This window comes from Hirundo rustica, chromosome 3 (assembly GCF_015227805.2).
Source record: "Hirundo rustica isolate bHirRus1 chromosome 3, bHirRus1.pri.v3, whole genome shotgun sequence".
In the NCBI taxonomy this organism is placed as follows: domain Eukaryota; kingdom Metazoa; phylum Chordata; class Aves; order Passeriformes; family Hirundinidae; genus Hirundo; species Hirundo rustica.
This window is the reverse complement of record NC_053452.1, coordinates 58,959,097-58,972,787: the sequence shown is the minus strand read 5'-3', so window position 1 is coordinate 58,972,787 and position 13,691 is coordinate 58,959,097. Positions and strand designations below refer to the sequence as shown.

Here is a 13,691-nt window from a genome sequence, read left to right as displayed (position 1 = left end):
GCACAGTGAGTCCAAACTCCTCCCCCATCCCTCTGTCTTCCCTGCACCACTTGCTTACAAGAGGGAACAAAACCTGGCAACAGCAGCAGGAAAGAGCAAAGGGTAAAAAGTTAGTATTCCTGTGACACTTAGTTCTTTTCTAGGAGTTGAAGGAGGGAGAAACGGCATAGTTGGTGGAAAACAGCTTTTCTCTGTCTATAGGAAAAAAAACACTGAAAAGAGGGGGAAAAAAAGGTTTGACAGAATTTCAACAGTTTTTCAAATTACAGTTTGAAGACATTTTGCAACAACTAAACAAAATAATTCAACACTCAAACACCTAGCCAGGAACCTGCTTCTAAGTGTCAGCAGACAAAAGAAAGACACTTAAGACCAGCTTGTCTGCAGCTCATGTTCACGGTTTTGTTATTATCAATACTTTTCCTTGTATCCCCAAAACCAATGCACCTATCAAACCAAACTATTTTAAGTACTAAGAAACTCTTTTCCACCAATATCCTCAAATATCAAACAATACAAACAGCTGAGTGATCCCTCAATTCAAACAGATGAGAAACCTGGTACACTGCTATATGTTGTCAGAAATTCATCTCTTCCTCCTCCCCAAAAAACACAAGACACTGGCTTTCCTTTCCATAGATATACCAGTGGAAGCCACCTTACCACAGAGAAGCTAGTAACATACAATTAGTTTTTCCATTAACTTCCCAAGAACCTAAAATGCCCAGGAAGAGATGTGTAAAAGACATTTTCTCCAAGACAGTGCTGAGAATTATCTAATAGCTTTAAGATTGCATGCCAACTCCTTGTTCTCCAGAGAGCAGTATGTTCTCACCAGGAGATTGTGAAGACCTCAATCAGCAGTTCAGGAAGGTTTTGCATCCTAGACAACTGCCACGCCATCAAGTTTCACGTGGATCAACGTGCAATCATATTTTGATTGAAGAAAGGCAATATGCTTCTATTGCACAACAGATCATTTATGCTTTAACCAAGTGGCACTTCTGGGCAGAGTTCAAATTGGTGTTGAAAGGTAGCGCAGTCACGTTGAAACTGGATTATGTAACACCTCTGCTTCTCCCAAGCTACAAACTGAGAAAGCATGCAGTAGTTTTTCTGTCACCACAGAAAAATGAGCTTCAAAATTTAATGCAAACATTTGAGAAGAGTTACCCGAGGTTCACCCTGTATCACACTTCCTTATCCCTAAACAGTAAGGAATTGATGCAAGTCTTAGAACTGAAGACTGTAACTGTCCCCTGACTTAAGGGCTACCTAAATATTTTCAAGATTTCAATACAAGCTCAACTGGAACAGGTTCAATGCAGGAGTTTGACAGTATAAATCTCTGGAATCCAACAAGAGCACCTAAACTTTCACAGTGGCTTGTTGAAACTGTTAAATATTTTAATGCCATTTTTGGTCTATAAAAGGACATAAAAAATAGTGGTAATTCATAAACTTGGCAGTAACAGTTTTCAGGTATTTCAGATCTATAAGCTTTTACAAAAGTCATTTCTACATAAAGCATTGCTGATACTTCTACAAATATCCATGCAGTCAACAGTACAATTCATCTATGTGGTCAAGTGCAGGTAGCTGCTGAATTGGGGCCAAAGCTCCTAAGTGCAAAAAAAAGTTACCTACAAAAAAAGTCATGTGAGAAGAGTAGGTACAGACCACACAGGACTGTGAACTAAATAAAAACCATAGCATTTTTGTGTTGTTCACTACTCTGGACACAGCTTTACTCCAGTTAACCCCATAGATTGATGCTCTGGAAGAGAGTGCTTCAGTTCCTGCCCCCCACTGCTAACTCTGGGCAAAGGTGAATTGTCTCCACTAGGCACTCACATACAGGTCCTGAAATACCTGAGGTCCTCTCAAAATTCCTACCAAAAAGACTTCTAAGTTATAATAAAGTGTGTGTGTCCTGAGCTGGAGGTGGAAGAAGGACCCTCCTTTCAGCTGGAAGGTTTCATCTGCCCCATTACTGAAAAGCAGGAAGGAATTACAGGCATAAATCAGCACAATCTGGCTTTAGCTGGCACCACAAGATTGAACTGTCAGCCTTTGTTCAAAAGAGCACTAGTCTGGATGAAAGAGATGTGTATGTGCAGTGGCTGCACTGAGTAACATGAGAAAAACTGAAATTATTTCTTCAGAAAGCCAAGTTGGAGGCCAGTTTCGCATTCTAACTCATAAGTTTACTCTGAAACTTCTCAGTTATGGTAAGTCATGAATGATTTAACACAATTTAGGAGTGTTTAAATAACAAAAGATGAGGGAGACAAAAATGCTCAGACAAATTTATTTTATTATTCTTACTGTTTAAAAAATAAAATTAGCCAAAGTTGGCACAGCTTCCACTACACAGCAAAAGAAATTTTTTTTTCTTAAATAAATTTGGGGCAGGGAAAACAATCCCATGATAATACTACATGCCATTCTCTTGAAAACAAGGTAAATAGTTCTTTTTCCTCCCTGAATATGCATTCAACTCAAACCTAAAAATATTTTAGACCAATAAAGTTACTTTACTGAGATAATGTGCAGCAAAAAAGCAATCAAAGAAAATTTGTAAACAATTTGTATCTGGAAGTAAGGAGTTTGTTTCATGATAATTCATCATCTTTTTCTCTAATTCAACTTCCTAATATTTTTCCATCAACTTCTCTAAGGGCTAAATTCCACATGGAGAAACTCATGAGATTCTTGAGATCAAGAAGTGCAACACTTGCAGTTCCTTGTCAGTTGGCATCTTGCTCTGCAGCCGGAGAGACTGATGAAGGGATCCCCAGATGTCTCACACCATTCGACTTTCATCACCACCATCTTCTCCCCAACTAATTGCACTTGTTCCTTCAACTGAAATATTGGATTCTTACACAGAAGTTCAGATAGCTGATTGAGTTTTGCTTGGACAGTGAAAATTCTGTCACCACTGTCATTCTTTAATCTAAAAATATACACAAATGGAAAAAAAGGTATGGTGAAAAATTAAGTACTAAATGTAAAATTATCTCAGTGTTTTTCAGTATTACACAGTTGTGGAAAAAATACTACCTTTTCTGTTCAAATTGTCAGAAAAAGAAGACAAGTACTAAAACAGCGATTCCCAAATAACATATCGAAGAGGTTATTTAGTCCCAATTCTACAAACAATAGTCTAGCTCTAAGCATTGCAGAACTAAATAGAACCCTCAACTTAAATTTATGAAAATCCTCAATTTAAATTTAATGAAAAATGGGTGCAACCCATCCTACCTCTGGATCTTGTTTAAGACCAGACAGATTTTTATCTTGTTTAAGACCAGACAGATTTTTAGGAGCATTAAACTTCCATAAGGCCTCTGATTGACCTAGCACATCATTCCTACTCATACATGGAGAAACCAGGAAAGTTTATGCTCTAGTTCTAAGTTTTGACATTAAATGACTCGGCCTTAAGTTCACAGTACTAGAACTTGGTTAATGCGACTAAATCATAGAAAAGATTTTTTTAAGGGACAGATAGAAGGACATTCATATTTTTTGCTTCTAGAAGATAAAACATTTATGTTTAGCCCCCCTTGTCTCTGCTTCCTCTCACACAGGATCAGAAAATGTTTTTAGGCATCAGTAAGAATCAAATGTACAACTGTCTTTAATTTTAACAGAAAAAGACATTGGACCCAACCTAAAGATAGCTAAAACAGCTAACACTTCTTATTTACAAACTGCTTCCAGTATAGTAATACAGGCAGATTTCAAAAAGACTGATGCATGTTAACTCAAGGGGAAAGAGGGGAGATTCTAAACAGAGTAATTTTTACTCCTAATAAATTAAACAGAATCATGACAAGTTTTCCTCACATCTTGCTGAAGCACTGTCTCTTTTTCAGCAGAAAGAATTCACTTTTCAGGCTAGAGGGTGTAAAACAGGGCTTAACCATAAGATCATTCCTCTGCAGTACAGAAAGACTATTACAGAAATGCCATACCTCTGTAACAACTCCTGCAGCAATAGTGGAACCACTGTAGCGTAACATAAACCTCCCCAGCTCTTTAAAATCTTTGTACAACTCTAGAGCAACAGGTCTTTGAGTCTGTAGTTCTATTAGAGCATTCTGACCTTTAGCCAAGAACCTGCAGGTAAAAAAGCAGAAAACTCTATTAGAAATGTATGCATAGAAAAATGAAGAAAATAATACTGAATAAATGGAAAAAATCATCTTAGAAGGCCCAGAGTATAATTATCAAGCTTGATTTCAAGTATAACTCAAGCCATGAGACTCAAAACTCATTTGCCTGGAGTATACTTTTTAATAGGGCATCTAAATTTTCTTCAAAAACTTCTTGGCACTCACCACAGTGTTTAACAAATTGTTTTGAAGCTAATTGTCTCACTAACACCTGTTTTTTCATGTCAAGTGGAAATCAAGTCTTGTTTCAACCTCACGACTAAAGAGCTAATTCATTACTTTGTAGAAGTTGGCAACAGTTTCAGCCATGAAATTTCTGGAAAAGGATTATTCTGAAAAATGCTGTATGTATCAAACAGCACTTCTAGCCAAATACAGCTTTAAATAAGTAGAGGGATGTATGGGAAGACTCCCTAAACTTGTTTTGCACTGAAACACTGTCTAGTCGAGTGTGTTTTAGACAGTTAACCATCTCCAGAATTATATAAGGATCCCATGCTTTAACAGTAAAAGAAGAAATAATGTTAAAAAAAAAGAAAAAAAAAAAAAAAGAGAGGGAGCGAGAGAGAAAAAAAATTCCTTTAAGTGAAAGGCTGCTGATCTAGGATTCATTCCCAATTCTGCAAGTGACCTTAGGCCTACATAATTGTAATTCTCAGGTGCTCTGCATTTATTCAAGAGGGCAGGAGGTTTTCAGTTTGTAAAGCACATTGAAATCCAAACATCAAACCAACTAAACAATAAAAGCATATTCTTATAACATCCAATTAATTCATAGTAGAAGCTGTTTGATATACTGCGTATTAAACGTCAACCCACTTCTTGAGTAATTATTAACTATCCATGACACTTACTTAGGCTTTTTCTTCGTCACTTCACCAGTGCTTTTGTGCAGGACACTTAATAGTCTTGTAATAGTAGCAGGTTCACTTACTGTTTGATAGTGTAAAAGCACCTGAAAATAGATTTTGCAGTTATTAAACATCCCACAATAATCAGCAATCCTAGGTGTTAACAGTTGAAAACTGTTTTAACATAGGTTTTTTTGAACAAATCCTTATAAAACTTCTCTCACAGCAGTGTCTGCCTCACATCCAGTAACTGTTCCTAGTTCCTAAACTTTGTGATCATGACCAATATGACATAAAGGCTATATTTTATGTCATCATAAATACATTTTTCATCCTTCAGTGTTCTGCTTTTGCTGCCTCAATGCAGTTCTGTAGCATGAACTGATATTTATTTTAAAAGGTATCTTACACTTAAGTGCATCATTATGTTTCCACAAGATGGGAGCCTCTAAAGCCTAGCTGTGGTGAAACTCACATTCTCTGAAATGGCTCAGCTATGTATTAAAAGCCACTAAGAATATGCATAAACAGCCACAGTAGTCCATTCTTTCCGCTTCAAATTACAGAAAAATCTGTTTCCTCTGGAGAGACAGAACCACCTCTGGATTCTGAATGGGTCTCGCATTCAGGAGGTCAAACACAGATAGGAAAAGCCCTGAGCAACCTGCCATGAACACAGTTTTCACAGAGACTTACAGGAAATCCTTTAGTGATTGGGACCTCAATATTGAAGATGAGAACCCGAGCTCTGAACCGAGTGCAAACTTTAATGGGTTCCTTGGGATCACAAAATACACAGCCCACACTGCAAGAGAGAACAAAAAAAAAAAAAATTAAACAAATCAAACAAACAGGTATCTCTTGACATAGAAGTGTTAAATAACTATCCTTTTCCAGTGCAGTGATTAAGACAAGCAAATGAAAAGCAACACCACTTTTATATAACCAGGGGGTGTCAGTGCATGGATATCCAGGAACACTGTACTAATGCCTGTAACAAAATGCGTTCCTAGACAATGTCTACCTTATTTTGTGTGTATGCATGAAGGGCTCTGTCTAGTTCAGTGAACAATTACATCCACTGCTAATCAGTTTCTGAAAATGTCATTGTTTCCTGTGTGTAGATATTTTTAAGAATTAGACTTTCATTCAGAGATTTAGGGTTTCCGTTCAACAGCATAAAATACTGCAGGGGTGCCCAAAATCGCAGAACTGCTGCCTGTAACTCAAATATTTTCTGGATAATAAGCGAACATCACGATCAGGACTCAAAACCTAAGCAACAGGTTTCAGCAACAGCAATTCCAAAAAAATCTACATGGAGTCACAAGAAAGCTGGTGTTTGTCACAAGTTGGTAAATAGACTAGACAGAACTTTTTCACAAGGGCTGGTTTTAGCCATCTGAAATGAAAGGAAAATTAAACCGCCACAAAAACATTACAGAAGAGAAAAAACAACATGATAAAACATATACACCAAATTTCATCAATATCAAGAGGACTTGAAAATTCATAGCTTTTCTTGACAACACTAACAGATCTCCAAAAGTTGAATGACATCAAGGTAACAAATTGACTCATGACTTCATTCAACAACTAGAACAAGACTCATCTCACCCTTTCACCACTGAGAATCCCACCCCACTACAAAATGGGAACACAGAATACTGTACTTCTCCCTTAAATCAGAGTATAGATTTGAAAAACTATCAATGCGAGATTTTCAAAGAGTAGCTTGAAAGTCTGCTGTCTGAAGTCCAATTGGAATGTGAACAAATTGTGGATCCAATTATCTGGACTGAACAACAACAGACACTTAGAGCTTGAGGCTAATGCTTAGCTTGAATCCTACAGACTGGGAAAGACACAAAGAGATTTGCTGCGCCTCACTGTCAGACCACCCCTTAGCAAAACATTTAGGAAAATAAAACTTATAAGAAACTAAATGTGTTGAATAAACAGTTTCCATCAGTTCCACTTGTACAGATTTACTTATTAGTACAAAATAGCAGTTGCTTGCATGTGTCCTGTTAGAATGATTGATAATTTGAGAAGCTATTTTAAATTTTCCATTTTATTTAGCAACATGGGTTGAATTTATTTGGCAATTAGAATGTCCAAGGAGTAGTCTAAAAGAAAAGGGCTTGGAAGGTTACTGGTGTCAGCCCTAGGGCAAAGGATGAAAACTGACAGTACTCTTCTGAGGCTGCCGTTGCACATGCAGCAGATGTTTCCAACGTTTGTACATGCAAGCCAGGTGATACGCATCACTTTGGTTTTAAATATCCTGGTAGCCACATCATTCTTCAAGTAAACCGCTGTAATATAGCCCAGTGTAATAGTTATATAGCTTTTCATTAAAAACAAACCGTTACTTAGACTGAAACCCAGTTTTGCTCACTTGATTTTGATGATATCCATGCCGGTCAAAGTGAGACTAACGTGATCTCCTGCTGCAGCCCAATCAACTGGTTCATCGTGCAGTGTGATTCCTGGAAATGAGTAAGAACAGAACCTCACAGTGAAGTACCTAGGTTCTGAGCTACAAACAAACAGCTCTGTTTGGGCCATTTGTGCTTCATCAACCATTACTCATCAATTTTCAGTATGAATGGGTTGAGAGTAAAAGCTTTTTAACTGAGAAGACCAAGGAAGCTTTTTTTCCCCCCTCGGTAAGGATTTACTATTCTCTCTCACCACACCCTGCACCATAACATGGCCTTATTCAAGCCAGAGGAGGGGACCTGGCCCTTGTCACCAGCACAGATGACGCAATCCTGAAAACGCTGTAGTACTAATATCTCCATATCTGCCCCACCCATCCTTTGAGGTACACGCACACCCTAGACCGCATCTTTCATATACTTTAATGGTACTGTGTCAACTTTCATTTACCTTAAGTGAGTTTGCTGACTCTTTCATAAAAAAGCGTAACTGAAGCCTTTCATTCGCCACATCGCATCTATTAGAAAGCACCTTTGCAAGCAATTTAATTCTGATTTTTATGTATTTTAATTTCTTTAAAAGACAATCTGATGGGTGAGGACAAGACTAATTAGCTCTGATGGAACATCCTGAGGTTTCTGGCGGACACCAAGAGAGAAAGAAAAAACCTGGTTTTTTAGAAATACTGCATATATTTATAGAATTGAGCTCTATTTTGCTGCAGATTGTACCTCTTGACTTGCAGATTTGTTCCCAAAACCACTTGCAAAAACATGCCAGAAAGCATGATTCAACTATAATCACATTAAGTACCATTTTTTAAGCAGCGCTGACAATTATTTGATATCTCTGTCATTATCACAGAATGAAAGAAATTCAGCCTCCTGAAATGAACAACTTGAATCCTGATGTGCACACCACCTTAAGTAAATACTGTACGCTAAATTAAATTATTACTTCTTTACATTAAATACAAATAGTACATGATTAATGAACTTATATGCCCAACCTTCATCTGCATTTCAGTCATAGGAGAGGCAGTACAAAAGAAAAACCACAATCATACTGCTGGAGATACTCAGACAAAATACATCTTTTTCCATGGTACTTCCTCCACTCCCCGCACAGAGGAGTGACTACAGCGACTACCCAAATTCATCCACATTATTGTAACATTCCTGTGCACGTGAATAATGTGCATTAAACTTTGTAAGTTGATAGATTCAAGAGTTTCCCAAATTAGCACTGAACGAGCTGGGTTTGGAACAGAACGGACAACCAAACCATCACGTTGCTGAATTCAGACTAAATACTTAAATATAAAAACCTATTCATATCTCAAGGACTCAATTTTTTATTCACTGGCCAATGGAGGAAAATCATAATTTTATCTTTCTATTTGCATATGAAACAAAACCAACTCTGCAGTACAAAGACAGCAAGCTTCATCAGGAAACAGCTAAGCACTTAATGTCTAGCTATTTCTTTTCAGAAATCAAATACATTGAAATTTAAATCCAATTTTCTTCTCTTTTCTAGTTGCTCAAGACAACGATATCCTGAAAGTTTGATACTATGAAAGGATCAGTGACAAATCTTACAACTTCAAACAGGAGCGATGATTTAATTACCAAGCTTTTTCACAATCAATTCATAAGATTAATTTCTAAAGATTGTTCAACATCCTCGCACTTCCTAACAGCAGAAACACTCCACAGTAAAGCTGAATAGTAATGATTCCTGTACTGAACATCTTTATAGACATTGCTGGAACTCAAATGCTTTTATAGGCTCTTCATAAAACAATGTCAAAAGCCACAAGGCTACAACATTTGGATTATCTGATACAGTAAAAAAAAAAAAAAAGCATGCAAGTTTTCACATACTCTTCACAGACATATTTATACAGACACAGTCACATCTAAAGAAATTCGTTTTATGCTTTCACAATTTATGTTTGACAGTTAGTATCAGTTTGACAGTCTGTTACCATTTCAGTAACTGTTTCTAGCCCAGTATTGACCTGAAAGTAAACATGCTTCTGAAGACTGTACCTTTTGCAGTGCAAGTTTCATTGGGAGGCATTGCCAGAAGTCGTTCTCCAACCTGAATAAAGCCTGCTTCTATTTTACCAGTCACACAAAATCCTGAACCTTGGTCTGTAATAAACATAGCAACAATTTCAAAACACTTCATAATACAGTCAGTTTCCCATCAGAAGCTAGTCCTTCACCAATGCATAGACAAGTTTTTAACATAATGAAGACTTTTTTCCTTCTCAGCAGTGTTCAGTACTTGCAAGTTAGCCAGCTGTGCATCATAATGAAAACGAAACATTAAATTCAAAACCTCTAGATCTTATGTTTTTCAGAACTAAGGAAGAAATATTATTCTTTAAACAAATGTAGGTACATAAAGAAATATTTTTTAGTTTTTTCAGTATTAGACTAAGCCCCTTAATTTCTAGCAATATTATTTAATTCAGCATTTTCTCACTATAATTACAGATAAAAGGAATATGAAAGACCTCTCATAATAATTCTCATGCATACAGGTGCAAATTCCTATGCCATTTACTGTTTAACTGAGTCAGAATCCTACATACTCTCTCTGTATATCATTTTTACTCCTGGAAATGTCAAAGAATGATTCTAGTTCTATTTGATATAAGAAACTACTGTAACTGAAGATGATTTAAGTATTTCTGAATAAAAGTTCAGCAAAGTTTTCATCTTCAATGTCCTAGCAGTCTGTTCATCATTTGAATGATACGCCAGTTACTTTCTACAGATATGCTGCACATGCACATTTATGCACATACACCTTAACAAATGCCTCATCTTCTTAGCATGTGTTTGCAGGTGTGTTTAAAAAGAACTCTCTGAACTGATTCTGCAATGACATTTTCAGTATCCACACGAACAACAAATAATCTTTTGCTGAACATCAGAATTCAGCGATACAAGCAAGCATCTTAGTATTTTGTGTCTCACATTAAATTAAAAGCTGAATTTGAAGCTGAATTTCAAAGAACAACTTGATCTCAAATCTTGAGGTCACTTACTACTGACTTGCTCTTTGCATTCATCACAGATACTTATGAATGCTCCTATGTAATGAATGCTTCCATCTTTCTAACTGGAAAAATATTACCAGTATGCCTACATGCTAATTTTCCTCTATTCATTCCAGCAAATGAGATGAAACACAGGCAATGAACAGATGACACCAATTGTCAAACAGAAAACTGTCAAAGCTGGTACTGGCTAGAAAAAGAATACTCAAGTCACGTTACACACTACCTCAATACAGTACACAAAACAACCCGAAGTTGGCTCGGCAAGCCCTTGTGATTCCAGGTTCTCAACCACTCCCAAGCACAGTCGAGAACCATTTATCTTTTGTTCACATCATTACCAGGTCTGGCTCGGTAGACCAACGTGGTCTTTGAAGCTTCACCAACTCCCACGCTGATTGCTTCCCAAAAAGTGTCAAGCTCCTTCAGATCCCCCTGAAATCAGCACACGTGCAAAATGGACAGTAGGGGACAGAATCAGGGCATAAAAAATGGCCCAATTTCTCTGCATCATGCTATTTGGGTTCTGCCAGGACATGTTCTTTGTCCTCAGGATTTGGTTGGTGGAGAAGGCATTTTAGGGTCATATCAGTCATAACCTGGACAGAATTATAATATGGTAAGTGGGGACTGATGCAGCAGTGAAGGGATTTACACGGATCTCTCAGATCAGGAGATAGTTTGCCTGGAGAGAATGAATATTAGGAGACTGTGGAGGATAACAGCTAAAAGCTGGCTGAGACAGATGAATCATATATGTGAGGAGTCTTAATAGAGAAAGGGGTTTTCCAAACTATGTAGAAGTACACTCAGCACTCTCACTTTCTACACACTTCTATGGACACCTCCTCCTGAGCATGCACAGGTACTGGAACAGAGCTGAGAACAACTGTTGCTTTATGTACTTCTATCTGCAGCTACTTCCTCTGATGACATCAAAGTTAATTAAGTTTTGAGATCATAACATAAGAAAAAATAGCCTAAAAAACACCTAAAAGGCCACATTTAGTGATAAACCCTCTATATGTAAATTGAGTACCTTCCAAAGTCATTATTTTTTTGCATATTTTAGCAAAATAGATGTAGTCAAAATTGCTCATTTTGTGAAACTGTGCTCAACCCAAAAATGATTATTGCAGCTGAAAAGCTGTGATATTATTTTGAAAGATCTCAATCAATAATCCTAACACGCTTTCCCACAGCTCACGAAATTAAAAAAGAAAAACACAGAGATGGCATAGATGACAAAACCAGTGGTACCACACTAGGGTAAATTCCCATACAAGTTTTCAATACTTAGCACTATGGCTTAAGTTAAATCAGTTAACCAAGAGTATGCACAATATCTAGTGTTTTCTTAAAGGCCCACATGAAAATTGCACAAACCTGGTATTTCCAGGTCTAAACTATTTACAATCACTATTTTGATATGATTTTTTTGTACCTCCCATATAAACACCCTAAATAGAAAGCAAAAATTTCTTAATATTTACAACAGTTCAAATAATGCTGTCATTTATATTGCAGCATTTCTCAAGGGACCTACAGAATGTTCCAAATGGGATGAGTCTAGAAGCCTTATTTCTTCTAAGTTATCTGCAATTGTAAGTTACTAAATGGAAGAAAAAATAACAAGTTTACCATGAAAACCTTACAGGATCAAGGCAGTCTATTTTCTCCAGACAATCAAAATAAGAACTAGTTATAGTTCTTGCTCTTCCTATCTTTATTAATGCTAGGGAATAGCTCACTGCCTTAAATCCTTGGCTGGTTGTAACAGTCTCACCACCATCACTATTTTCTTCCACCACACCTACCTAAATTTTTATACAAAAATTAATGAATGTATAATTATTCAGAACTACAACAATGAACAGAAAAGGAACAAGACAAACTTGTTTAAAATCTAGGACTGGAAAGCAAATTAAAATCTAGGACTGGAAAGCAAAAAAGCCCAAAGCCATCCTCATAAAAAGTTTGAGAAATATTGATTTAGTCCAGCAGAACCAGTTTGGGAAAGCCCCACATTCTGTCCCACAGAGCCATGAACTCATTACACAGACAAATAACTGGCCATGCAGATCAGCTTCCTCAATTTCTTTCCAGTGTGTTTCACCTTCAGCAGTACTATTTAAAATTTGGCAAGGAATAGTACTTGAAAATGTACTATTCTGGTCCAGGACTACGCATGAAGTTCTCAACTTTAAGTCTTATTTTAACAGCATTTTTTAACACTTGTGTTAAATATCGGTGACATTATGGTAAAAATATTATAAAAACAACCAACCTTTAAAAACATCAGCAACACACAGTCTAAATGGTTTATCCACTGATCTCTGTGGTGGCTTGAAAGAATCTGCAAATAAATTGATAAGATCTTTTAGAATGTCTGTATGTAATACCTATCTCAGCAACTTCCCAGTTAGAGAAATTAATTATATTGCAATCCAATGACTTTGTCTCACGTTTTCCCCAAAATTAAAGTTTTAACACACACAGGACTAAGATGTATTATTTTAAATGAGGAGAATTGCACATACCAATTTGCTCTAACAAACAGTTTCCTTTATACCATTGTGTGAGGTCACTTGACTGACCCCTTGTGACTAGATTTTCACCACCAAGGCCACTTGTTGGGATATAAGCCACATCTGATTCCTAATAAAGAAAACAAACAGATATGAAGCATATATTAACAACAGGATCTTCTAGCAAAAGCAAGAGGTGCATCTTTTTCAATGTCATACATCTAAACTTTAAAAGAATAGTTGTCACATTCGTATTTCCCCTGGAGAAGGCAGGCTACTCAGTGGATCCATTTCCTTTGTGGATACCTCTTGCCTGATCACTCTGCCCCAACAGAGTTGGAGGTACCTAAATACGATGGTATCAATGCTGGTAACTAGAAACTGAGTTCAGGTAACAAACTCTTCCATGTTTGACAGGCAAAACTTTGGTTTGAATTGCTGCTTTATGCATAGGGATTGCAGGAAAACCACAGCCAGTACAAATGAATAGTAGCTGGAAATGAGAAAACATGAGAGGAGGGTTCTCATGAGCTCATAATCCACGCTGACACCTGCTCCAATATAAAACTCTCCACTGTCATTCACGTAATCCCAAACATTAAGACAG

General features: G+C 36.9%; 1 protein-coding gene across 2 annotated transcripts in view; it reads right to left on the bottom strand.

The window, feature by feature from the left end:
• Positions 1-2,297: 2,297 nt before the first annotated feature.
• The window catches only part of HBS1L (HBS1 like translational GTPase), a 68,922-nt gene continuing 57,528 nt past the window's right edge, over positions 2,298-13,691 (bottom strand). For both annotated transcript variants that reach the window (XM_040058306.2, XM_040058304.2), the window contains exons 11-18: positions 13,097-13,214; positions 12,844-12,912; positions 9,535-9,639; positions 7,437-7,527; positions 5,732-5,840; positions 5,039-5,139; positions 3,984-4,128; positions 2,298-2,959 (exon numbers count right to left, since the gene is read on the bottom strand). In XM_040058306.2, the coding sequence (XP_039914240.1) occupies positions 2,948-2,959; positions 3,984-4,128; positions 5,039-5,139; positions 5,732-5,840; positions 7,437-7,527; positions 9,535-9,639; positions 12,844-12,912; positions 13,097-13,214 (750 nt within the window). In that variant the 3' untranslated portion in view covers positions 2,298-2,947. The remainder of the gene's footprint in view (positions 2,960-3,983; positions 4,129-5,038; positions 5,140-5,731; positions 5,841-7,436; positions 7,528-9,534; positions 9,640-12,843; positions 12,913-13,096; positions 13,215-13,691) is intronic.